The 26,423-nt window shown below is 43.5% G+C and overlaps 1 protein-coding gene across 1 annotated transcript in view; it reads left to right on the top strand.

Annotated features, from left to right (window-relative positions):
- LOC115112551 (synaptotagmin-9-like) overlaps window positions 1-26,423 on the top strand; it is a 56,151-nt gene that overhangs the window by 11,140 nt on the left and 18,588 nt on the right. Inside the window, exons 2-3 of the mRNA XM_029639635.2 lie at window positions 6,068-6,572; window positions 7,960-8,518. Of these exons, the coding sequence (XP_029495495.2) occupies window positions 6,068-6,572; window positions 7,960-8,518 (1,064 nt within the window). The remainder of the gene's footprint in view (window positions 1-6,067; window positions 6,573-7,959; window positions 8,519-26,423) is intronic.

Below are 26,423 nucleotides of genomic sequence, written 5' to 3'. Positions count from 1 at the left end.
TATGGTGAACTACACGGTACAATACTGTATGGTACAATACTGTATGGTGCAAAACAATTTACAGTTGAGTGTTTTATAAATGCCTCATTTAACACCTGTAAAGATAGTTAGGAAAAATGCACGGCCTCTGTAGGTTTGCCATTATGTGTAGTAGTGATGAGTGGGGGAGTGCTGATTTGCTCTGCAGTTCGGAAGGTGTACGTTAGTTAGGTGTCATGCATTGTGTTACATTGTGTGACCCTAATCTCTGAGAGTTTGCCAAGTCCTCCAAGTTCAATGGGTGACAGCTGTGCAAAAATGATGAATTCCCAATGACACTGATTCATCTCTTTGAAGATCTCTCTGGCGGAACTTCATCCTCTTCAGAAGAATTCCCAGAGAGGGAGATCTCATCATTACTTCACTTCCTGGGATTGCTTTGGAGGCAAACGCCAAGATGAATCAGAAGGCTCTTCGTGATTGTCTTTCTACCCCCCCCTTCCGCGATGACTGGGGGACCCTGTGCCAGTGTGAATGAGCACACTTAATTATTCATCACAACACTTTGAAATCTTAATCTTTCATTTGTGATATTTGAGGCTGCCTTGATATGGCCAAAAAGTGCCTGCAACCCATGTTGCATGGAAACATGGGAACACAGTAAACCCTAAACAGTCTCTTTAGCTCTCATTCTGAATGTGAGCAGTACCGCGATGCTCTGTAATTCTGATGACGTTGACACTATTGTAAAGACACATTTCACATTCATAGGACTGTCACTGCTTCCTACAAGACCGTTATGGGGACAACAAAGTACAATACATCAATAGCATCATCAACATACAAGTACACAACATGTTGCAAGTCATGCTGAAAATATAATTACAGGATTACTTGCAGCATTTTCACAAGGCTTCTCACACTGTATACATACGTGTAGTATCTTAGTTTAAACCGTGTAGAGGATGAGGACCAGCATAGATATAGGGAGATTCTCCATTGGGCATAAATCCATCCTCTCCTCAACTCCTCCGTCCTCCTCCCCTCCTGACCCGGAAGGAAACCGATAAGTCGTTACCATATGTAGGAGAATATCATTTTGTTAAGAGGTGAACAGATGAGTTTGTACTTCTCCTCGATAGCCTCTCACGGCTGAGAATTCTTGCGTATATCCTTCCAGAGTCCTACCAGGAAGAGTTTTGTTTTGTAATCAGAGGAGAAAAGTACCCACACGTTTTAAAACGCCCACTTTTAGTCTAGAAAATGTCTGGTACAACTAGCAAAATCTGTTTGAGCCACTTTATACACAGTTTGCCTGATGACGAGCTTGTGGAGGGGAGTCTCATTTCATCAATTGACATTTTTCAAAAGGAGACAGGAGACGAAGGAGAGAGGATAGCATCCTTGCATGATTCACAATTTCTTCGAAAATAAGTTGAAATTTAAAACGTTGGTGTTCACATGTGTATTTGCCTGATTTACAATGACACAGGACCAAATGTTTTTATTAAAATAAGTACTGAAATTGAGATTTTTCACTTCAAAGTCCAAAAATTATTTAAAATTCTAATTAATTTAGTTGGAGGCAAGTGATTCTCAGCAAATGTAATTTATCTCACCTGCAGTAATTTGCATGGCCAATGTGGCAAAAATAGCCAGCCAGTTGGGTTGAAATCTGGTGAAAGAGACGGCCATGGCATATGGTTTTCATCATTTTTATACTCATCAAAGCTTAATTAACTCAGTTACCACACCAGTGTGGAAGCGCATGCTTTCAATACACTTTGTATCCCTCATTTACTCAAGTGTTTCCATTTACTTTGGCAGTTACCTGTATGATGTGATTAGTTGGTACATAAAATACGTATCCAGGCGTAAGATCTGGCAGGCGTCAGCAACGCCTGGGCAGAGGAGCCCAGCTCTCCTTGGATGAGGAGGAGACGTTGGGCATCGGTAAAGGACCTGGCATAAACCATTCAAACCTCTAAACAGGTATTCTGTTCACTATGAACATAGCATCACATCACATCACGTCAGTCCAGGATACCTACACCACCCGATGTTACAGGAAGGCCATAAAGATCATCAAGGACATCAACCACCCGAACCACTGCCTGTTCACCCCGCTATCATCCAGAAGGCGAGGTCAGTACAGGTGCATCAAAGCTGGGACCGAGAGACTGAAAAACAGCTTCTATCTCAAGGCCATCAGACTGTTAAACAGCCACCACTAACATTGAGTGGCTGCTGCCAACACACTGTCATTGACACTGACCCAACTCCAGCCACTTTAATAATGGGAATTGATGGGAAATGATGTAAATATATCACTAGCCACTTTAAACAATGCTACCTTATATAATGTTACTTACCCTACATTATTCATCTCATATGCATACGTATATACTGTACTCTACATCATCGACTGCATCCTTATGTAATACATGTATCACTAGCCACTTTAACTATGCCACTTTGTTTACTTTGTCTACATACTCATCTCATATGTATATACTGTACTCGATACCATCTACTGTATGCTGCTCTGTACCATCACTCATTCATATATCCTTATGTACATATTCTTTATCCCCTTACACTGTGTATAAGACAGTAGTTTTAGAATTGTTAGTTAGATTACTTGTTGGTTATCACTGCATTGTCGGAACTAGAAGCACAAGCATTTCGCTACACTCGCATTAACATCTGCTAACCATGTGTATGTGACAAATAACATTTGATTTGATTTGATTTGGTTAGTGTAAACCTTTATACTGTATATACGGTCTATCTCTATGGCATAAACATTAGAGTTTCCAATACTAAGGCTAAACACTTCAAATTAAATTACATTATAAGAAGACATATTCGCCGTTTGTTATTTTATATTACCCTACAAAGCACAATGCGTTATCTTGAATTGGATATACAGTTGAAGTCGGAAGTTTACATACACTTAGGTTGCAGTTATTAAAACTTGTTTTTCAACCACTCCACAAATTTGTTGTTAACAAACTATAGTTTTGGCAAGTCGGTTAGGACATCTACTTTGTGCATGACACAATAACTTTTTCCAACAATTGTTTACATACAGATGATTTCACTTATAATTAATTCACTGTATAACAATTCCAGTGAGTCAGAAGTTTACATACTCTACGTTGACTGTACCAGAAAATTATGCCATGGCTTTAGAATCTTCTGAAAATTAGAATAATTTACAAAATTTGATTCAATTGGAGGTGTACCTGTGGATGTTTTTCAAGGCCTACCTTCAAACTCAGTGCCTCTTTGCTTGACATCGTGGGAAAATCAAAAGAAATCAGCCAAGACTAGTTCATCCTAGGGAGCAATTTTCAAACGCCTGAAGGTACCACGTTCATCTGTGCAAACAATAGTACGCAAATATAAACACCATGGGACCAATCAGCTGTCACACCGCTCAGGAAGGAGATGCGTTCTGTCTCCTAGAGATGAACGTACTTTGGTGCGAAAAGTGCAAATCAATCCCAGAACAACAACAATGGACCCTGTGAAGATGCTGGAAGAAACAGATACAAATGTACCTATATCCACAGTAAAACGAGTCCTATGTCGACATAACCTGAAAGGCCGCTCAGCAAGGAAGAAGCCACTGCTCCAAAACTGCCATAAAAAAGCCAGACTATGGTTTGCAACTGCACATGGAGACAAAGATCGTACTTTTTGTAGAAATGTCCTCTGGTCTGATGAAACAGAAATAGAACTGTTTTGCCATAATGACCATTGTTACGTTTAAAGGAAAAAGGGGGATGCTTGCAAGCCGAAGAACACCATCCCAAACATGAAGCACGGAGGTGGCAGCATCATGTTGTGGGGGTGCTTTGCTGCAGGAGGGACTGGTGCACTTCGGAAAATAGATGGCTTCATGAGGAGGAAAATGATGTGGAAATATTGAAGCAACATCTCAAGACATCGGTCAGGAAGTTAAAGCTTGGTCGCAAATGGGTCTTCCAAATGGACAATGACCCCAAGCATACTTCCAACGTTGTGGAAAAATGGCTTAAGGACAACAAAGTCAAGGTATTGGAGTGGCCATCACAAAGCCCTGACCTCAATCCTATTGAACATTTGTGGGCAGAACTGAAAAAGCGTGTGCCAGCAAGGAGGCCTACAAACCTGACTCAGTCAGGAGGAATGGGCCAAAATTCACCCAACTTATTGTGGGAAGCTTGTGGAAGGCTACCTGAAACATTTGACCCAGTTAAATAGTTTAAAGGCAATTCTACCAAATACTAATTTATTTTTTTACCTTTATTTAACTAGGCAAGTCAGTTATGAACAAATTCTTATTTTCAATGACAGCCTAGGAATAGAGGGTTAACTGCCTGTTCAGGAGCAGAACAACAGCTGTACCTTGTCAGCTCTGGGGTTTGAACTTGCAACCTTCCGGTTACTTGTCCAACACTCTAATCACTAGGCTACCCTGCCGCCCCAATTGAGTGTATGTAAACTTCTGACCCACTGGGAATGTGATGAAAGAAATAGAAGCTGAAATAAATCACTCTACTATTATTCTGACATTTCACAGTCTTAAAATAAAGTGGTGATCCTAACTGACCTGAAATAGGGATTTTTTTACTGGGATTAAATGTCAGGAATTGTGAAAAACTGAGTTTAAATGTATTTGGCTAAGGTGTATGTACACCTTCGACTTCAACTGTAGCTAGTATGTTTGTGGCAAACAATTTAGCAAACAATGAGTTCTGTGAGGAGAAATTAACAGAGAGGTCCGACGTCGTCACACCAATTTAAACTCTTACAGATGATCCATCACATACTTTAATTAATTGCTCAAAATGGCTGTTAAATATCTCCTGCTCCCCAGGTATATCTAAATATTGAAGATTTAAGCCTGAAGAGTGGCTTGGAACTTGTTCAAGTTGGGTCAATTGATTCCCATAGAATGTTTCTCCACAACACATTTTCTTGCTCTATTCCTATCGGTCAAGGACAGTGGATTACAGCAGCACTAAAATCAGGACCCTGGCCGCATGTGGGACTCCAGAGGAGATAATTAAACAACTTTGGATAATTCCTAATTAAGTTTGTCACACTCTCTCTTTATTAAGAGAATATTAAGGGAGAATGAGAAAAGTTCCCGCAAAGCACACTTGTAATTGACCAAGCCATGTTTTTTAAAATTAGTGCACAGTGATTTAAATCAGTCTTAGGCCGTTCCTTGTGGTGTGTCTTTAATGGCACACAGCTAGAGAAGCTATGACATACACTACATGAACAAAAGTATGAAGACACCTGTTCGTTGAACATCTCATTCCAAAATCATGGGCATTAATATGGAGTTGGTCCCCACTTTGCTGCTATAATAACCTCCACTCTTCTGGGAAGGCTTTCCACTAGATGTTTGAACATTGCTGCGGGGACTTGCTTTAATTCTGCCACAAGAGCATTAGTGAGATCATGCACTGATGTTGGGCAATTAGGCCTGGCTTGCAGTCGGCATTCCAATTTATCCCAAAGGTGTTCCATGGGGTTGAGGTCAGGGCTCTGTGCAGGCCAGTCAAGTTCTTCCGATCTCGACAAACAATTTCTGTATGGATCTCGCTTTGTGCATGGGGGCATTGTCATGCTGGAACAGGAAAGGGCCTTCCCCAAACTGTTGTCACAAAGTCGGAAACACAGAATCGTCTAGAATGTCATTATGTGCTGTAGCGTTAAGATTTCCCTTCTAAGGGACCTAGCCCGAACCATGAAAAAGAAAACCAGACCATTATTCATCCTCCATCAAACTATGAATTGGGGCAGGTAGCGTTCTCCTGGCATCCGCCAAACCCAGATTTGTCCGTCGAACTGCCACATGGGGATGCATGATTCATCACGTGTTTTCAATGGCGGCGAGGTAAAAAACGTGTTAAATGATGATGTGATGATTAATTCTCTCCCAAGCCTCTGTCTTGTACATGTGTAATTGATCTTTGTTTGTCTCACTGTGCCTCTCACATCCTTGTATAAGTAAAATTACCCTACTAGCTCTCTCCCTTTCTTTCCTCCCTCTCTCCCTATTTCCACCCCTCCCTGCATTCTGTAGATGTGTCAGTGAGCCTGCTGTCCCTGGTGGTGACAGCCTGTGGCCTGGCCCTGTTCGGGGTCTCAATCTTCGTGTCCTGGAAGCTCTGCTGGATCCCATGGAGGGAGCGTGGCCTCTCCCCCAGCATCAAGGAGCCCACCCATGGGCACCACGATTCCCCCATGGCACCTTTACAACCCTACGTCCCAGCCAGGGAGCCAGTCTACACGGCCGTCGACCCCCCCGTCCCCGCCCTCGACCGCCGTGAGTCACATCGCTGCTCCATTGTCCCTGTGGCGTCTGGGACAGTGACGGGGCCGGTGACCCCCGTATCACCGCCCCCCATAGCGGCGATCATTCCCATCCCAGAGGCGGCCATGAAGATTAGCCACACATCTCCAGACATCCCCCTGGAAACCCAGAGTAAAGGCCGCGAGAACGGGGTCCACACCAACCCTCGTACGCAGAGGCAGACCACTGAGCCCTCACCCTCCGTCCGGTCAATGTCTATACACACAGAGATTGGGTGAGTACTATATCACAGTCCTCTACTATGATGAAGTCACTATTGTGCTATGTACTGTGCTTGTATATTGTAGTACCTACTATACCAAGTTCCCTTACAATATAAGACTGCTACTAAGACTGCTACTTTGCTTTCATAATACATAGTATTTAATTAGTTCACCACAATGGTTATCAAGTAGGAATAAAGATTTCAATACTGTACATTGCCAGTACATGAGTACCACAGTCCACCAGGATTGGAGTTAATTCCACAAATGTAATTCTAATTCAATTCTCTCTCCCTTTAAATTCCATTTAATTTGATTCGAATTCCAGGTCAGTCTTTGAATTCAGAGATAATTACATTCCTCTAAATTCCAATGTTAGGGTTAAATTCCAAGAATTCCACAAATGAAAATTAAATTCCCTCAGGCTTTCAGGCTGATCATGTCAGAAATATAGGAATGCAGGTTGAAATTATTACAAATAATCCTACAGTAAATTTGCTATACTATTTGTGATCATTCCTTTAACTGCGTAATGTAATAATACTGAATTCCAATTAAATTCCAGAGGTTATATGTTTTTACAATTCCAATTCCATTCCAATTAAAAAAAGTCCAAACAGTTACGGAATAATTCCGTAACTTGAAGATTTTTAACATTTCAATGTCATTCAATGTCAATTATCCACCATGAGTGAACTTATGAATTGAATTGGAATTTCTAATTAAATTGAAATTTACCCCAACCCTACTGTACAAATATTTATACTGTCCTTCTGAAGTACAGGCATCATAATTGGTTTGCAACTTTGGTTTGCACAATATTTTGCACGAGTGAAATACACCCCGACAGCCCATTCATTCATTTGAAATCATTTTCTCCAGATTCTTAATTTCACCTTCAGAACACTGTAAACTCTTCCACACATAGGTATAAACCATGACTCACTACGTTGTTAAAGCCCTGTGTGACACAAAAGAGGCAGTTGGGAAGTTCTAGCATTAATCAGGTTTAGAGTACTGAACAGAAGCTCAGACATTGCAACCCAGCAGCTGTAGGGCAGCTATCCCATTGAGTCTTGTGGAGTCACGTCCTCTACAGCAAACAATGTTCTATGAGTAATTATAACCAGACACTCTTTATATCAATGAGTTTCACTTTAGTTTTAAGTAATTTGTTTGTGTTTGAAGGAAAGTCTATCCACTGCTATCCACTGTACAGTGAATTGTTATTTTTGTCGATTGTTGCTTGAGCCGTAATGGTCATATTTGCAGAAAGCCTTTGTCTATTTTATTCAGGTACTCTGTTGTATCAAATACACATTTGCTGTCTCTCTGTGTGTCTCCTCTCACCTATGCTGACAATGGTAATGTGTCTCTTTCTGTCTGTCCTCTCCACAGGTCTGACTCTATCCGTAGATTATCCGTAAACAGGTCCAACCCGGACTTTAACGTGGCCCAGTTCCAGAGACAGGACTCTCTGACTGGGATGGGCCTGGGTCTGGGCCGTCTCAAACCAGAGCTTTACAAGCAGCGCTCCCTGGAAGGGGATGAGGGGGGCCGGCGGGGCGGAGGCTGTGGACGTCTACACTTCATTCTTAAGTTCGACTGTGACCTGGAGCAACTAATCGTCAAGATCCATAAGGCGCAGGATCTCCCCGCCAAGGACTTATTGGGCACCTCGGACCCCTACGTCAAGATCTACCTACTACCGGACCGGCAGACCAAGCACCAGACCAAGGTTCACCGCAAGACGCTCAACCCCGTGTTCGATGAGGTATTCCTGTTCCCCGTGGAGTACGCTGAGCTGCCGACGCGCAAGCTGCACTTCAGTGTCTACGACTTTGATCGCTTCTCGCGCCACGATATCATCGGACAGGTGGTGGTGGACAACTTCCTGGATCTGGTGGACTTCCCTGCAGAGACGAAGCTTTGCCGGGACATCCAGTACGTCTCCACGGTGAGTCAACACGTTCTGTTTGATCACTTCCTGTTTCCGGCTTGTAGGGGAAGGATTGTTCTGCTTAAACGCTGTAGATTTACTAAGATAAATGGTCAATTATAACTATAGCAGGATATTAATTTCAGATTAGCCATTTTTACGGCACTTTCCTCTGGTTGAATGCCTCATATACATTTTTCAAGATGAGCCACAGTAAGCTTCATCTGCAATAAAGAAAATGGGCTCTATTTCCGGCGGCGCTTGTGGCAAACGTGTGTTAGTTTACAATTTCGTCATGTAAAAACTGTCGCACTGGCATTTTCCAGCCCTAATGCCGGGTTCGGCAATTTACCTGCCTTAAATCAGCTTGCTTGTGCTCCGATGGGAGGGGTGGAAATATTTGAGGTGTGTCCTTAAAAACATGATCCAAAGTGGTAATTTGAGGCAGCACTCAAAGAGATATTTAAGACCAATCAAAAGCTGGTTTTAGCATTAACGCAGTTGGTTATGGCATGTATTTTGACAGCAGAAACTCAGCCTATCCAGCTGTGACACACACTGCCCATATGCACATGGCACAAGATTAGCCTAATGTGCTTTTCCCGCCTGCATATACTTCGTATTCAGAGACAGAAAAAAAACATTTATAGTTTTTTTTCATTTTATTTGGTTAGAAACCAAGCATGGCCTCACCTCCTCTCAAATCAAGGCTTTTTGTAGTCCTGCCTAATGCAATTGCGATGTAGTCGAAACTCGATAAAGGGTTTGGCTCATGAGACCGCTTGGTTATAAATCTTAATTACCAAAACTTTATTAAAATGTAAAGTTTGAGAGGAGTAAAACTGTGAGCTGACATTCCCTTTTCATATATGCATTAGAGGCAAGCCCATTTTATTTTAGCTATGCAAGTCCCGTTTGGACATGTTTCAAAATAAATGTATGATATAGGCTATGTGAATGCCCATCATGAATAGAGAGATGAGAACCTTGGTGAATACCGGTGAACCTTGTATTCAGAAGTTATCTGTACCTGAAAAGTGCTTGTTTTCCGTTTTCTATGTTTAAAACACAAGCCCTCCCTTAGGCCGACTATAAGGCTGGTTCCAGATTTTATGATATCATTACATTTCATATTTATTTATTGTTGTTATTTTAAAAAACGGATTGCTATTTTTTTTCTCGTTTCATTTTCTGGTTTAATGGTTACAATGTCTGTGGCTATTGACATCTAGTGGAAGCCTTAGGAAGTGCAATATGACTCAGATTTTCCACTTCCTGGTTGGAGTTTTCTCAGGTTTTCGCCTGTCATATGAGTTCTGTTATACTCACAGACATCATTCAAAGAGTTTTAGAAACTCTTTATCACAATATACTAATAATATGCATATATTAGCTTCTGGGCCTGAGTAGCAGGCAGTTTACTCTGGGCACGCTTTTCATCCGAACATGAAAAGGCTGCCCCCTATCCCAAACAGGTTTAGCTGCAGTAACAGTGTCCAGCCAGAATAATCATATTTGTTATATTCTAATTCATTGGCTGCCTTCCACTCGGTGACTCCTCTGCTGGATTCTCGCAACTCACAACTCCTCAGCTTGTGCTAGCAACTTCATTCTTTACTGATCTATCCAGTTGAGATCTTTCTATTATTCTCCAACAGTGAGGCATGGAGGTGAAGACTTATTGTGGTCCATTTAGCTAATGACATCCTGCGGTACAGAAATTACAGCATTGCTGTTTACAGCAAGTGGGCCAATTAGCACATATTGTATGTCCATTTTACAAAGCTCTTTTACGAAATGGGACTGTGCATCTCACTGAGTAATTATGAGGTTGTATCTGTTTTTTTCACACTGTAACATTAACAGGAGGCACTGCTAGTGTACATCCATTGTATCTTCAGGATATTGATTTTGTAGCTTGTACTTTAGACACTGTTACCTTGAATAACCTACAGACTTCCATAAAATCATAACCATCTATAATTCCCATCCAGTCATAACACTGGGAGTTTCCAGAATACTCAGAAGGTGATGTTCCTCCATTTCTGGTGCTCTGATTTTGTGCTCCAATTTGGTGCTCTGATTTGGTGCTCTGGTTAGTGGGCTGATTTACACACTGACTTGTGAATAGTAACTAACCTTTTACACTCTGATTCAAACTACTGAGTCGATTTCAATCATGACTCCAGAAAGCACCATGGTTCCAGATCTCATAGCCTCAAATATGGGTGAAAATAATATTATTTCCTAGTCTGTGCAATGACTGATATTAGACTTTAGCATTGTGCTCACAATAATGGAATAATGGAAATGTCTCTGCTTAAGTGTAAGGTGTGTACACTATATTAGACAGTAGAGGCCACTTTCTGCTTGTCTCAATGCATGTCCACACTCATCTCCCTAGCCTCAAAGACAACCAATCACAGTACTGTACATCCAGCTAGCTAACGAGTCATATGTCTTTGTGGATGTAAAAGGCACCAGGCCTCAACATACATGTTCTCAAATAGTCTTTAACAATAGCTCTAACACGTTTCAGCACTGCAGTGATTCCATGGCACATGGTTAATGAACTTATACACAAAATGACACCGGATTCGAAACGTAGAGTTTTTCAATAAAAATGATTAGAATGTTATACTGTATATATGGGGGATACAACCATCCCAGCTCTGCAGATTTTACTGCGAAGAGACAGAATAATTAGATCATTTGTTTTTTTACTGTCCATAAGTAGCTTCATATGTAGCTTGTTTTTGGTTGCAGGTTCAGGAATGGCTGAAGAATTGCAACATTTACTTGGAGCTAACTCTGCAAATAGCACTGCTGGGGGATTTGACAAGTCCTAGTCAATCGATCAATAATTTAATAATACACTTAGCAAAAATGTTTAATTTACAATCTGTAGAAACTATGAGAATAGAAATGTTCAGAACTTTTGTAAAACATCACAGTTGAAAAATATATGACAAAAATAAATCAAAACTGGATGGTGTTCAGAGATTTGAGGGAGGCTGTAGGGAGGGACTAAAAATAAAAAATAACTAATGTAAAATATACTCTGTCCATAAAATGTACAGTTGAAGTTTACATACACCTGAGCCAAGTACATTTAAACTCAGTTTTTCACAATTCCTGACATTTCATCCGAATAAAAATTCCCTGTCTTAGGTCAGTTAGGATCACCACTTTATTTTTAGAATGTGAAATGTCAGAAAAATAGTGAAATAGAAAAATGGAATGATTTATTTCGGCACATTCCCAGTGTGTCAGAAGTTTACATACACTCAATTAGTATTTGGTAGCATTGTTCAACTTGGGTCAAACATTTCGGGTAGCCTTCACAAGCTTCCCACAACAAGTTAGGTGAATTTTGTCCCATTCCTCCTGACAGAGCTGGTGTAACTGAGTCAGGTTTGTAGGCCTTCTTGCTCGCACACGCTTTTTTAGATCTGGCAAAAAAAATCTATAGGATTGAGGTCAGGGCTTTGTGATGGCCACTCCAATACTTTGACTTTGTTGTCCGTAAGCCATTTTGCCACAACTTTGGAAGTATGCTTGGGGTCATTGTCCATTTGGCTGACCCATTTGCGACCAAGCTTTAACTTCCTGACTGATGTCTTGAGATGTTGCTTCAATATATCCACGTAATTTTCCTTCCTCATAACGCCATCTATTTTGTAAAGTGCACCAGTCCCTGCTGCAGCAAAGCACGCCCACCTCATGATGCTGCCACCCCCGTGCTTCGTGGTTGGGATGGTGTTCTTCAGCTTGCAAGCATCCCCCTTTTCCCTCCAAACATAACAATGGTCATTATAGCCAAACAGTTCTATTTCTGTTTCATCAGAGGACATTTCTCCAAAAAGTATGATCTTTGTCCCCGTGTGCAGTTGCAAACCGTAGTCTGGCTTTTTTATTGTGGTTTTGGAGCAGTGGCTTCTTCCTTGCTGAGCGGCCTTTCAGGTTATGTCGATATAGGACTCGTTTTACTGTGGATATAGATAATTTTGTACCTGTTTCCCCCAGCATCTTCACAAGGTCCTTTGTTGTTGATTTGCACTTTTCACACCAAAGTACGTTAATCTCTAGGAGACAGAAGCCGTCTCCTTCCTGAGCGATATGACGGATGCGTTGTCCCATGGTGTTTATACTTACGTACTATTGTTTGTATCGATGGACGTTGTAGCTTCAGGCATTTGGAAATTGCTCCCAAGGATGAACCAGACGTGGAGGTCTACAATTTTTTTCTGAGGTCTTGGCTGATTTATTTAGATTTTCCCATGAGCAAATAGGCACTGAGTTTGAAGGTAGGCCTTGAAATACATCCACAGGTACTCCTCCAATTGACTCAAATGATGTCAATTAGCCTGTCAGAAGATTCTAAAGCCATGACATAATTTTCTGGAATTTCCCAAGCTATTTAAAGGCACAGTCAACTTAGCGTATGTAAACTTCTGACCCACTGGAATTGTGATACAGTGAATTATAAGTCATATCATCTGTCTGTAAACAATTGTTTGACTAATTACTTGTGTCATGCACAAAGTAGATGTCCTAACCGACTTGCCAAAACTATAGTTTGTTAACAAGATATTTGTGGAGTGGTTGAAAAACAAGTTTTAATTAATGACTCCAACTTAGGTGTACGTAAACTTCCGACTTCAACTGTACCCAAGAAAAAGTGTTTTAACGTGGAGAAAACAAAAATGACTGCTAGCCAGCACACTGAGCTGACAGTTGGGGAGAAATTAGAGGAGTTAGCTTGTGCGTGGAGTGAATGGATCTCCACTTTTTCAAAGAGGATTTATTTTATGATGACTTTGTTCTGTCTTACTGGTGCTGGTGAAAATAATGTTTCTTCAACATGGAGTATAGTATCAGATCATTGTTACTACACTGAGCCTAATGAGAGACTCTGATGTATTATTCTGACAGGTCTGGGGCAATATGAAGTTCATATATTTGGGCAGATATTTAAATACCTAGTCTTGGAATCCCACAAAGGAAAATAGGAGTCATTAATCCATATGGTGCAAACATGTTATTAAATTGAGTCTAATTTCAGTTAGCCTACACATCATTGTGTTTCTCCTCAGATTTTGCCTGCACATATGTGACTGGTTACAGGATCCTATGCAGTTGACGCTAGTTCCTACTTCAAAAGAGAGCCGTTTGAAAAAAATTCATATAGGGAGAAATACAGGATTCTTCCAGGCTAGCCATGATTGGCTGAGATAGTGGAGGGGCTGGAAATGCCGAGAGATGAGTCCTTATTGGTGTGTCATGTCACAGGCTTCTGTGTAAAAATGAATGGGGGCTCCCCTGGTCAGTATATAGATAATCTTTTCTATAACATATTTTTGGGACTATATAGCTTTTTTTTATTGAACCTTTATTTAACTAGACAAGTCAGTTAAGAACAAATTCTTCTTTACAATGACACCCTACCCCGGACAAACCCTAACCTGGATGACGCTGGGACAATTGTGCGCTGCCCTATGGGACTCCCAATCACGGCCAGTTTGATACAGCCAGGAATCAAACCAGGGTCTGTAGGTACCCCTTTAGCACTGAGATGCAGTGCCTTAGACCGCTGCACCACTCGGGAGAATAGATAAAAAATGAATAGGAAAAGAGACAAAAAATAAAATAAGAAGTAATTTGTAATTTTTTTTTTTTTAAACACCAAAATGGGCAGGTGCCCCAGGACCCCTAGCGCTCTACCTGTACACGTGCTTGCTAGTATCTCATCTCTCAATAGTGAAGCATGGTCTCCTTCAGGAAGATAACTCATCACTTTCTCTGCATTGTTCCATCCAGTGGACCCTGGTGAAGGACACAGGCATTTCCATTAGTATTAGCATGAAGCACTAATCTTCCCAATTCACCCCATCTCAGCTCCTTTCCACCAGGTCCTAACCTCATTCAGCAGAGCTAAATGGGCCCATGGTGATGATGCCTGAGGTCATCAGGAATGAGTGCTCATCACAGTGCCGCGTAAATTAGACAACTGACAGCTTTGTGTGTGTTTGTGTGATGGAAAGTTCAGTGTGTGTGTGTGTAAAAATACACTACCATTCAAAAGCAGCCAACAAGTGCTAAGCGTATGTGGAAAAGCATTCCAGGTGAAGTTGGTTGAGAGAAGGCCAAGAGTGTACAAAACTGTCATCATGGCAAAGGGTGGCTACTTTGAAGAATCTCAAATATAAAACACATTTTGATTTGTTTAACACTTTTGGTTACTACATGATTCTATATGTGTTATTTCATAGTTTGTATTTCTTCACTATTATTCTACAATGTAGAATAATAGTCAAAATAAAGAAAAACCCTGGAATGAGTAGTTGTGTCCAAACTTCTGACTGGTACTGTATGTCTGTCACTCTTAGGGCTGGCACAACTACAAGTACTGTATAACCTTGTAACCGACAGTTATGGATGAAGACCATGAAAATAAAAGAACTGTCTTAAGAAAAAAACAGATGGGATGGGACAGCCGGGCATTTTTGCGGCTGAGTCAATTTCTGCTGGAACATTTTTATTTATTTTTTATTTCACCTTTATTTAACCAGGTAGGCCAGTTGAGAACAAGTTCTCATTTACAACTGCGACCTGGCCAAGATAAAGCAAAGCAGTGTGACAAAAACAACAACACAGAGTTACACATAAACAAACGTACAGGCAATAACACAATAGAAAAATCTTTACAGAGATCGGAGTTCCCTCCGATCTGGCCGAAGTTGACCGGTTCCTGACGCATAGCCCGGTAGAAACCTGAGACATGAGAGCAAAAGGATAATGAGAACCTTTCTTTTAAAAATGGTTTGGGATGTGAATGGTCTTTTAACATAGTCTAGAGATCATTGTTTCCCATAGTTAACCCTGAAACAGAAATCTTTAGTAGTCATTGAAAAGTGAACAAGAAACTATTGGCCAGCACTACTTCCGGGTTGGAGCGAGCGGTCGCATTCGCACTTCGGTCTGCAGGTAGTATAACTTTTCATTACATTTCATTATTTCATTATAGTACAACGGTTTGATTTGTCTAATCTTAGCAATTTCTTCTTAGCTAGCTACATAGCCGTCTTTGTATCAAAGATAATTGCGTAATTATCGTATTTCGTCGTCCTAACGTAGTCTACACTGCTATCTGCCCAGCAGCTAGCCAGCTAGCCAGCTAGCAAACGTCCATAGCAGCACTGTAAAAACTATTACACTCAACTGAACGACTTGATTAGTGTAGTGTTAGCTAGCTACATAGTTGTCTTTGCTGTCTTCGTATCCAAGATAATTGTGTAGTTTAGAGTGTGTAGTCTTAGAGTGATTATCTTAATTTACCGAGGTTAGCTAGCCAGCTATCTGTCGTCCTTAACGTAGGAGACACTGCTAGCTAGCCAACAGCTAGCCAACGTCTACCGAATAGAACTTCCTCACTCAACAACCCGGTCGCATTCCGCTTCGCTCCACAGGTAGTATCACATTTTCATTTCATTTCATTACAGTACAACGGTTTGATTTGTTTGATCGTAGCTAGCTACATAGCTAGCTACATAGCCGTCTTTGTATCAAAGATAATTGTGTAGTCTAGAGCGATTTCCTAGGTTAGCTAGCCAGCTATTGTCGTTCTTTTAACGCAACGTAACGTAATCAACACTGCTAGCTAGCCAGCTAGCCCCCGAATAGCAGCACTGTAGAAACTATCACACTCAACGGAACGACTTGATTAGTGTAGTGTCAACAACGCAGCCACTGCCAGCTAGCCTACAAAGTCAACAACGCAGCCACTGCCAGCTAGCCCCACCCAGCAGTACTGTATCATTTTAATCATTTTAGTCAATAAGATTCTTGCTACGTAAGCTTAACTTTCTGAACATTCGAGACGTGTAGTCCACTTGTCATTCCAATCTCCTTTGCACTAGCGTAGCCTCTTCTGTAGCCTGGCAACTATGTGTCTGTCTATCCCTGTTCTCTCCTCTCTGCACAGACCATACAAACGCTCCACACCGCGTGGCCGCGGCCACCCTAATCTGGTGGTCCCAGCGCGCACGACCCACGTGGAGTTCCAGGTCTCCGGTAGCCTCTGGAACTGCCGATCTGCAGCCAACAAGGCAGAGTTCATCTCAGCCTATGCCTCCCTCCAGTCCCTCGACTTCTTGGCACTGACGGAAACATGGATCACCACAGATAACACTGCTACTCCTACTGCTCTCTCTTCGTCCGCCAACGTGTTCTCGCACACCCCGAGAGCTTCTGGTCAGCGGGGTGGTGGCACCGGGATCCTCATCTCTCCCAAGTGGTCATTCTCTCTTTCTCCCCTTTACCCATCTGTCTATCGCCTCCTTTGAATTCCATGCTGTCACAGTTACCAGCCCTTTCAAGCTTAACATCCTTATCATTTATCGCCCTCCAGGTTCCCTCGGAGAGTTCATCAATGAGCTTGATGCCTTGATAAGCTCCTTTCCTGAGGACGGCTCACCTCTCACAGTTCTGGGCGACTTTAACCTCCCCACGTCTTCCTTTGACTCATTCCTCTCTGCCTCCTTCTTTCCACTCCTCTCCTCTTTTGACCTCACCCTCTCACCTTCCCCCCCTACTCACAAGGCAGGCAATACGCTCGACCTCATCTTTACTAGATGCTGTTCTTCCACTAACCTCATTGCAACTCCCCTCCAAGTCTCCGACCACTACCTTGTATCCTTTTCCCTCTCGCTCTCATCCAACACTTCCCACACTGCCCCTACTCGGATGGTATCGCGCCGTCCCAACCTTCGCTCTCTCTCCCCGCTACTCTCTCCTCTTCCATCCTATCATCTCTTCCCTCTGCTCAAACCTTCTCCAACCTATCTCCTGATTCTGCCTCCTCAACCCTCCTCTCCTCCCTTTCTGCATCCTTTGACTCTCTATGTCCCCTATCCTCCAGGCCGGCTCGGTCCTCCCCTCCCGCTCCGTGGCTCGACGACTCATTGCGAGCTCACAGAACAGGGCTCCGGGCAGCCGAGCGGAAATGGAGGAAAACTCGCCTCCCTGCGGACCTGGCATCCTTTCACTCCCTCCTCTCTACATTTTCCTCTTCTGTCTCTGCTGCTAAAGCCACTTTCTACCACTCTAAATTCCAAGCATCTGCCTCTAACCCTAGGAAGCTCTTTGCCACCTTCTCCTCCCTCCTGAATCCTCCTCCCCCTCCCCCTCCTCCTCTCTGCAGATGACTTCGTCAACCATTTTGAAAAGAAGGTCGACGACATCCGATCCTCGTTTGCTAAGTCAAACGACACCGCTGGTTCTGCTCACACTGCCCTACCCTGTGCTCTGACCTCTTTCTCCCCTCTCTCTCCAGATGAAATCTCGCGTCTTGTGACGGCCGGCCGCCCAACAACCTGCCCGCTTGACCCTATCCCCTCCTCTCTTCTCCAGACCATTTCCGGAGACCTTCTCCCTTACCTCACCTCGCTCATCAACTCATCCCTGACCGCTGGCTACGTCCCTTCCGTCTTCAAGAGAGCGAGAGTTGCACCCCCTTCTGAAAAAACCTACACTCGATCCCTCCGATGTCAACAACTACAGACCAGTATCCCTTCTTTCTTTTCTCTCCAAAACTCTTGAACGTGCCGTCCTTGGCCAGCTCTCCCGCTATCTCTCTCAGAATGACCTTCTTGATCCTAATCAGTCAGGTTTCAAGACTAGTCATTCAACTGAGACTGCTCTTCTCTGTATCACGGAGGCGCTCCGCACTGCTAAAGCTAACTCTCTCTCCTCTGCTCTCATCCTTCTAGACCTATCGGCTGCCTTCGATACTGTGAACCATCAGATCCTCCTCTCCACCCTCTCCGAGTTGGGCATCTCCGGCGCGGCCCACGCTTGGATTGCGTCCTACCTGACAGGTCGCTCCCTACCAGGTGGCGTGGCGAGAATCTGTCTCCTCACCACGCGCTCTCACCACTGGCGTCCCCAGGGCTCTGTTCTAGGCCCTCTCCTATTCTCGCTATACACCAAGTCACTTGGCTCTGTCATAACCTCACATGGTCTCTCCTATCATTGCTATGCAGACGACACACAATTAATCTTCTCCTTTCCCCCTTCTGATGACCAGGTGGCGAATCGCATCTCTGCATGTCTGGCAGACATATCAGTGTGGATGACGGATCACCACCTCAAGCTGAACCTCGGCAAGACGGAGCTGCTCTTCCTCCCGGGGAAGGACTGCTCGTTCCATGATCTCGCCATCACGGTTGACAACTCCATTGTGTCCTCCTCCCAGAGCGCTAAGAACCTTGGCGTGATCCTGGACAACACCCTGTCGTTCTCAACTAACATCAAGGCGGTGGCCCGTTCCTGTAGGTTCATGCTCTACAACATCCGCAGAGTACGACCCTGCCTCACACAGGAAGCGGCGCAGGTCCTAATCCAGGCACTTGTCATCTCCCGTCTGGATTACTGCAACTCGCTGTTGGCTGGGCTCCTGCCTGTGCCATTAAACCCCTACAACTCATCCAGAACGCCGCAGCCCGTCTGGTGTTCAACCTTCCCAAGTTCTCTCACGTCACCCCGCTCCTCCGCTCTCTCCACTGGCTTCCAGTTGAAGCTCGCATCCGCTACAAGACCATGGTGCTTGCCTACGGAGCTGTGAGGGGAACGGCACCTCAGTACCTCCAGGCTCTGATCAGGCCCTACACCCAAACAAGGGCACTGCGTTCATCCACCTCTGGCCTGCTCGCCTCCCTACCACTGAGGAAGTACAGTTCCCGCTCAGCCCAGTCAAAACTGTTCGCTGCTCTGGCCCCCCAATGGTGGAACAAACTCCCTCACGACGCCAGGACAGCGGAGTCAATCACCACCTTCCAGAGACACCTGAAACCCCACCTCTTTAAGGAATACCTAGGATAGGATAAAGTAATCCTTCTCACCCCCCTTAAAATATTTAGATGCACTATTGTAAAGTGGCTGTTCCACTGGATGTCTTAAGGTGAACGCACCAATTTGTAAGTCGCTCTGGATAAGAGCGTCTGCTAAATGACTTAAATGTAAATGTAAATGTACACAGTGTGTGCAAATGAAGTAAGGAGGAAAGGCAATAAATAGGCTTTAGTGGCGAAGTAATTACAATTTAGCATTAACACTGGAGTGATAGATGTGCAGATGATGATGCGCAAGTAGAGATACTGGGGTGCAAAAGAGCAAAAAGATAACAATATGGGGATGATGTAGTTGGGTGGGCTATTTACAGATTGTCTGTGTACAGGTGCAGTGATCTGTAAGCTGCTCTGACAGCTGATGCTTATAGTTAGTGAGGGAGATGTAAGTCTCCAGTTTCAGTGACGTTTGCAATTCGTTCCAGTCATTGGCAGCAGAGAACTGGACGTAAAGGAGGCCAAAGGAGGTGCTTTGGGGATGGCGAGAGAAATACACCTGCTGGAGCGCGTGCTACGGGAGGGTGTTGCTATGGTGACCAGTGAGCTGAGATAAGGTGGGGATTTACCTAGCAAAGACTTATAGATGACCTGGAGGCAGTGGGTTTGGACTCTACAACGTGAAGAAATATTGTTGCTCCTTGCTGAAACATGCAAGGTGTTGTAGCAAACACGTATTTGGTTGCTTAGGCAATGACCCCTTTCCTGCTGCAGCACATGCAGTCGAGGAGAGGAGAAAATGTGCAAGTACATTTAAAAATTACAAATTAAGTTCTCTCTACTTTTTTCTGTAGACTGCTGTCTCCTGCAATTTTTTATATGACATTCTCCAACCACTTCTCCCCATTATGTCTTCTTAGAATAGAGATGTTTAATCATCTCCTCACAGCAATCCTTTTCAAAGCTGTGTAAGATCAGACAGACCTGTCTTGTTGTGGACAATCACAGGTAGGCCCTGTCTTCAGTGATCTCATTGATGGACCAGCGCCTTTCTCAGTGTGTGAGCTACAGTAGCTGTGATGTGACCATTGATCCTGTCTGTGTTTTTCATGTCACATGGAACTGGCATTTATCAGAGCTCTGCCCTCCCATTGATTATAAAATATGATTCATATTATTCCAGGGAGGTCAGTGCTGAATCAATGAGGCGGAGCTGATGAAGAGAACACCCTCACACACACTGATATATGATGACATTTGTCACAAAGGATTTAACACCCACTCAGAGCATTCCTGTGCACACAGGTTTGCAATACAGTCACAGAGCAAGGAAAGCATGCAAATGTTGACAGCATGCATAATAATAATTCATGAGCCGGTTATTCTGTCCTCTGTGTCGGGGTTTAGGTGATTCTGTGCCTTTAATAGTGATACAAGTCTTGTAGTTTGTCTGAACAGCGACCATTTTGACTTTCATGAGTTTGGAACCCAGGTGACCTGACTCTAGGTGACTCATTATTCCTTCAGGATGACTGTGTTAGAGCCCTGTGCCCTGTTGCCTGGAGAATAATAGGGATAGCTAATGACCTGCCTTTCCCTTCAACCCATATCAATGGAACTCAAAGGCACTTAGACCAGGGGTGGTCAATCCTACTCTGGCCCTGGCTGTCGACTTTTGTTCCAGCCAATGTGGCTGGTTGGATAGTGTAAGTCAGGGCTGGCCAGCCCTACTCCTGCGAAGCTACATAGAGGGTGTGCAGACTTTTCCAGTACTGATTCAACCAATGCCCTGCTGAATCCTGTGTTAGTGCTGGGCTACATTCACAAAGAGATCTTTTATTGAGGCCCTGGGGTTTTGGATGTAAAGGTTGGGCTTCAGAGTGTACTCAGTGGTAATTATCTGAATGCAGGCCCTCTGCTGCCTTGTTAACATCAGCCGTCCTCTCCTGTCCTCTCTCCTACTCTGCTCTCTCTCTTCACTGCTCTGCTCTCCTCTCCCCTCCACTGCTATCTTCTTGTCTCACATAATTGGTTGTCTAACATATTGGCCACATGTGTGCGTGTGTCTGACTGTCTCAGTGTGGTTTAATTGGATGCTCTGTGACACAACTGAACCCTACCTCCATCCCCTCACCTCCTCTGCCTCCTCTCTCTCACCTCCCTCCTCCCCTCAGCTCTGCCTCCTCCGCCTCCACCTCACCTGTCTGGTAATCAGGCAATTGGTTCTCTCTCTCTCTGGGTGATGACGGTGAGATGACGGTGTACCCACCATCTCTGATGAGCTCTACTTTAACCATGAATACTAATGTTCGACTAAATAATAATATGAATACCCTCTTATAAAAAACAGTTCTACCTGGAACCAAAAAGGGTTCTAACTGGAATCGCAAAATATTGTTTTTCTAAGTGTGTACAGTTGGACACAATGAGGGTGGTAATAGGCTGGGCAGAGAAATAAAAGTATATAGTGGAGGGCAGACTCAGTGTAGGTAGTAATTAATAAATGGCCACTCATATTGGGTCTTTGATAAGTTTAATTAGACTTCAAATGTATTTGCCACTTTGATCCAGCCATTATTTAGGAATATGACCTAAATAATGTGCCAGTGAGGGGTTGTCTGGTAACATGGGTCATTAGCTCTTAGTATATCTATATTTGGGAAGGACAAAAATATCAGTCTCAAGCTCATGGTATTTCATTTGACAGCAGGCACATAATTGAGAGCAGTGGTATTTGGATGTATGTGTGTGTGTGCATGTGTGTGTGTGCGGGAGTGTGCGTGTGCATGCATGTGCCACATGTGCTTCTGTGCATGTTTATGTTTGAATACACATAGCAGGATGGAGGGCTTCATTTCAGAGGGGAGTGACGTACATCTCGGCTGTCAGTGAGAGGGAGGCAGCTTTGACAGGTTGACACAGAGATGGTGATGGCATCCATTAATCACTAGAGCCTGTCTAGGGCTGGACTGGGCCTCCCACTAAGTCTGGAGCCCCAGCAACCACAGGGAGCAGCCCTAACCAAGACCAAGAAATCATACATCCCTCATGACTAAGACCAGGAGTTTTCCTGACCATGTAACCTGACCAGGAAAAACTCTGGGCCTAGTTATAGCCTGTAAGTTATACATTTATATATTTTTGTCTTTATATTTTATTTTCACAATGATATTACAATTGGATTGCAGTAGTCTTGTTTGTGTTGAGCTGTCTGTGGTTAGCATTCCTTAGCCTGAGGGCACATGAAGCTCTCTGGAACAGTTCAAACCCAATCCAAACCACATGATATCTGTCTAAGATGCTCTGTCAAGCTAAGGACCCTGGGACTAAACACCTCCTTCTGCAACTGGATTCTGGACTTCCTGACTGGCCGCCCCCAGGTGGTAAGGGTAGGTAACACTCTGCCACTCTGATCCTCAACAAGGGGGCCCCTCTGGGGTGCAAGCTCAGTCCCCTCCTGTACTCCCTGTTAACTCACGACTGCATGGACAGGCACGACTCCAAGACTATCATTAAGTTGCGTACAACAACCTCTCCCTCAACATTATCAAAACAAAGGAGATGATTGTGGACTACAAGAAAAGGAGGACCGAGCACGCCCCATTCTCATCAACGGGGCTGTAGTGGAACAGGTTCAGAGCTTCAAGTTCCTTGGTGTCCACATCACCAACAAACTATCAAGGTCCAAACACACTAAGACAGTTGTGAAGAGGGCACGACAAAGCCTCTAGTCCTCAGGTCCTCAAAAGGTTCTACTACTGCACCATTGAGAACATTGGTTGCATCACTGCCTGGTATGCCTGCCTGGTATGGCCTCCGACCGCAAGGCACTACAGAGGATAGTGCGTACGGCCCAGTACATCACTGGGGCCAAGCTTCCTGCCATCCAGGACCTCTATATCAGGTGGTGTCAGAGGAAGGCCCTAAAAATTGTGAAAGACTCCAGCCACCCTAGTCATAGACTGTTCTCTCTGCTACCGCATGGCAAGCGGTACCAAGTCTTGGTCCAAAAGGCTTCTTAACAGCTTCTACCCCCAAGCCATAAGACTCCTGAACAGCTAATCAAAGGGCTACCCAGAACCCTCTTTTACACTGCTGCTACTCTCTGTTCATAATCTATGCATAGTCACTTTAACTCTACCTACATGTACATACTACCTCAATTACCTCAACTAACCAGTGCCCCCCCCCCCCCCACATTAACTCTGTACCTGTACCCCCTGTATATAGCCTCCACATTAACTCTGTACCTGTACCCCCTGTATATAGCCTCCACATTAACTCTGTACCTGTACCCCTGTATATAGCCTCCACATTAACTCTGTACCTGTACCCCCTGTATATAGCCTCCACATTAACTCTGTACCTGTACCCCCTGTATATAGCCTCCACATTAACTCTGTACCTGTACCCCCTGTATATAGCCTCCACATTAACTCTGTACCTGTACCCCCTGTATATAGCCTCCACATTAACTCTGTACCTGTACCCCCTGTATATAGCCTCCACATTAACTCTGTACCTGTACCCCCTGTATCGCTTGTTATTTTACTGCTGCTGTTTCATTATTTGTTACTTCTATTTTCTCATTTCAATTTTTTTATTATCAATTTTTTACTTAGCACTTATTTGTATTTTCTTTCTTAATTAACTTCGTAAAGCATTGTTGGTTAAGGGCTTGTAAATAAGAATGTCACTGTAAGGTCTACACATGTTATTTTATTTTATTTTATTTGAGAACAGTTCACAGACCCAGCCCAGTGAAATGGCTTTCTCTTGACTTTCATAAGCAAGCACATGGCCCCAAACACAACAATTTATTGCAAATGACAGACTCTGACTGGCTACATGATATCTTTGAAGGTAATGCGTTACTTATAACTGGAGGATCTCTGCTCATACAGAGTCTAGCTACAGTATATTATGTACACTTGGGTTAACCGCTCACTGTGTACTGTGACATGAATACATCTGCATATCGGAGGAGGTTGTTAGGGTCTTGAAGGTAAAACTGTTGTGGCTGATGAGGGGGCTTGAACCAGAGATCCTCCAGTTATAAATAATGCATTACCTTCAAAGCTATCATGTAGCCAGTCAGAGTCTGGACCCAGTGAAAAATGTCAGAGCACACTTATATAATCATAGATCAGAAGAAACAAAGAAACCTGACAGGACTACTCTCTAGTGTCTATAACACTCTGTGTCCAACCAATATATTCTATCTTCCCTCTCTCTGAACCACTAGTCGAGGCGAAAATAGAAAGAACAAAAAACAGAGTGAGATGAAGGGTGAGATAGTATGAAACAACCCCGCTGAAAGTGTTACTGAGAAAGAGGGAGGAGTGTGTCTCATAGAGCTGACAAGATCATTCATCTCTCCCTTCTTTCACAACCTGAGGCAATCAGATCCACATCTCCTCACATAGCTGACAGAATCACACAGGCGAATCCTCACTGACCAGCTGTATCAGTATGTATCAGTATCGGTATGATGGGGAAGATATACATGGGGACGGAATGTTATTCTCTACAACATGCCAGTTGCACTGAAATATCACAGTTATTGTAAGATAACAACACGCCTCAATTACTTTGGAAATGTAGCAGTTTCTCTGAAATGGAACAGTTATTGTAAGATAGCAACTGGCCTTGAATGACAAAATAACAACTCCTCATCCCTTTCATCATTAGCTAGCCACAGTTGTATTGTTCAATGTTATTTTCACAGCCTTTCGGATCTGTTGTAACCTGCTGTTATGTTTACCAGCTGCGTGTTAACTTTGAATATGTGTAGACAGAGTGTGTGTTACTACTGCACTCTGATACCACTGCACACCAAACATAGACGAAGTTGATGACAGTCATGGCTCCCGAAATAGTAGAGCAGTGATGTTGTTCAAATGACATCCCAGAAAGCCTCAGAGAAACAGTGAAAGTGCAGTTTTATTTGTAGCTTGGCCTATTTCGAGTACGTCAAACAACACATTGTTGGTTGGTGGATATAAAGTCTCAGATCTTTGATAGGCTGATGAAGAATTTGTGCCAGGATATAATCAGTGCCACCTATTGAGGTTAGCATAGGGCTAACATGTGCCATATTATCTGATGGGACCAGCTGTAACTTACCGTTCTGTAATGTGCAAGTAAATCGACAATTTTAATTGGCTGATACGCATTTTGTGCCGGAGAACCTGTTTATATTTAAATGGTTCCTTGTGGTCGCAAGTTGCACCCTGTGTGTTTGCACTTATGTGATGAGCATTGCTATTGTGATTTTCTAACAGTGAAAAAAAGTAATTTTCACAAATCCATCTTTCTTGGAGGAATAGCCTTGATAAGGCTAGATTGTGGTTGCCATATAAAGACAATACAAGGTGGTTGTGGGGAACGTGACCTGTTATTTGTGTTGTTTGCAGATGAGTGGCCCCCATTAACTCCCATATGATTGTGGGGGTAGCGTGATGTATCTGTCTGCCTGACAACCAATCAGAGGGAAGGATTCCTGATGGAGGTCAATAAGAGTGACTGACAGAAAGATGGAGCAGAGATGGGGTAGGAGGGAGATTCAGGGGTTACATCTGACCTCTGCTTATAGTTTCAGTACACAAATTGTTACTCGAACAGGCTCCTGTGGGATACATTTATTATGTTCATATTGATCTGTTACCCCGGGTATTAAGTTTACCTGGGATTTTAAAGCAAAGTCTTTCGAAATACATTGCTTGTTGTGTGGCCTTAGTGGCATTTCTGCCCATTTCTATTCACTGTCTTGGGACCAGCCCAGTTTGACAGGGATGATTGAAGACTGTAGAGGAAAACCATAACAGAGACTGTAAAGTCATCTGGATGTATTCCTGTGTCTTCCTCTCACTGGTTTTCCTCATCAAGCAATGTGAACATGGGAGGCTGGTGGGAGGAGCTGTAGGAGGACAGGCTTATTGTAATGGTTGGAATGGAATGGAGTCCAAACTGGTTTCATTATGTTTGATAGCATTCCATTCCAGCCAGTATAATTTGTCCATCCTCCTATAGCTCCTCCCACCAGCCTCCTCTAAATGTGAAACATCCTGTATTTTAGT

The sequence above is a fragment of the Oncorhynchus nerka genome, linkage group LG27 (genome assembly GCF_034236695.1).
Source record: "Oncorhynchus nerka isolate Pitt River linkage group LG27, Oner_Uvic_2.0, whole genome shotgun sequence".
Classification (NCBI taxonomy): domain Eukaryota; kingdom Metazoa; phylum Chordata; class Actinopteri; order Salmoniformes; family Salmonidae; genus Oncorhynchus; species Oncorhynchus nerka.
The sequence above is the reverse complement of the archived record's forward strand: the minus strand, read 5'-3'. Positions and strand labels throughout refer to the sequence as shown.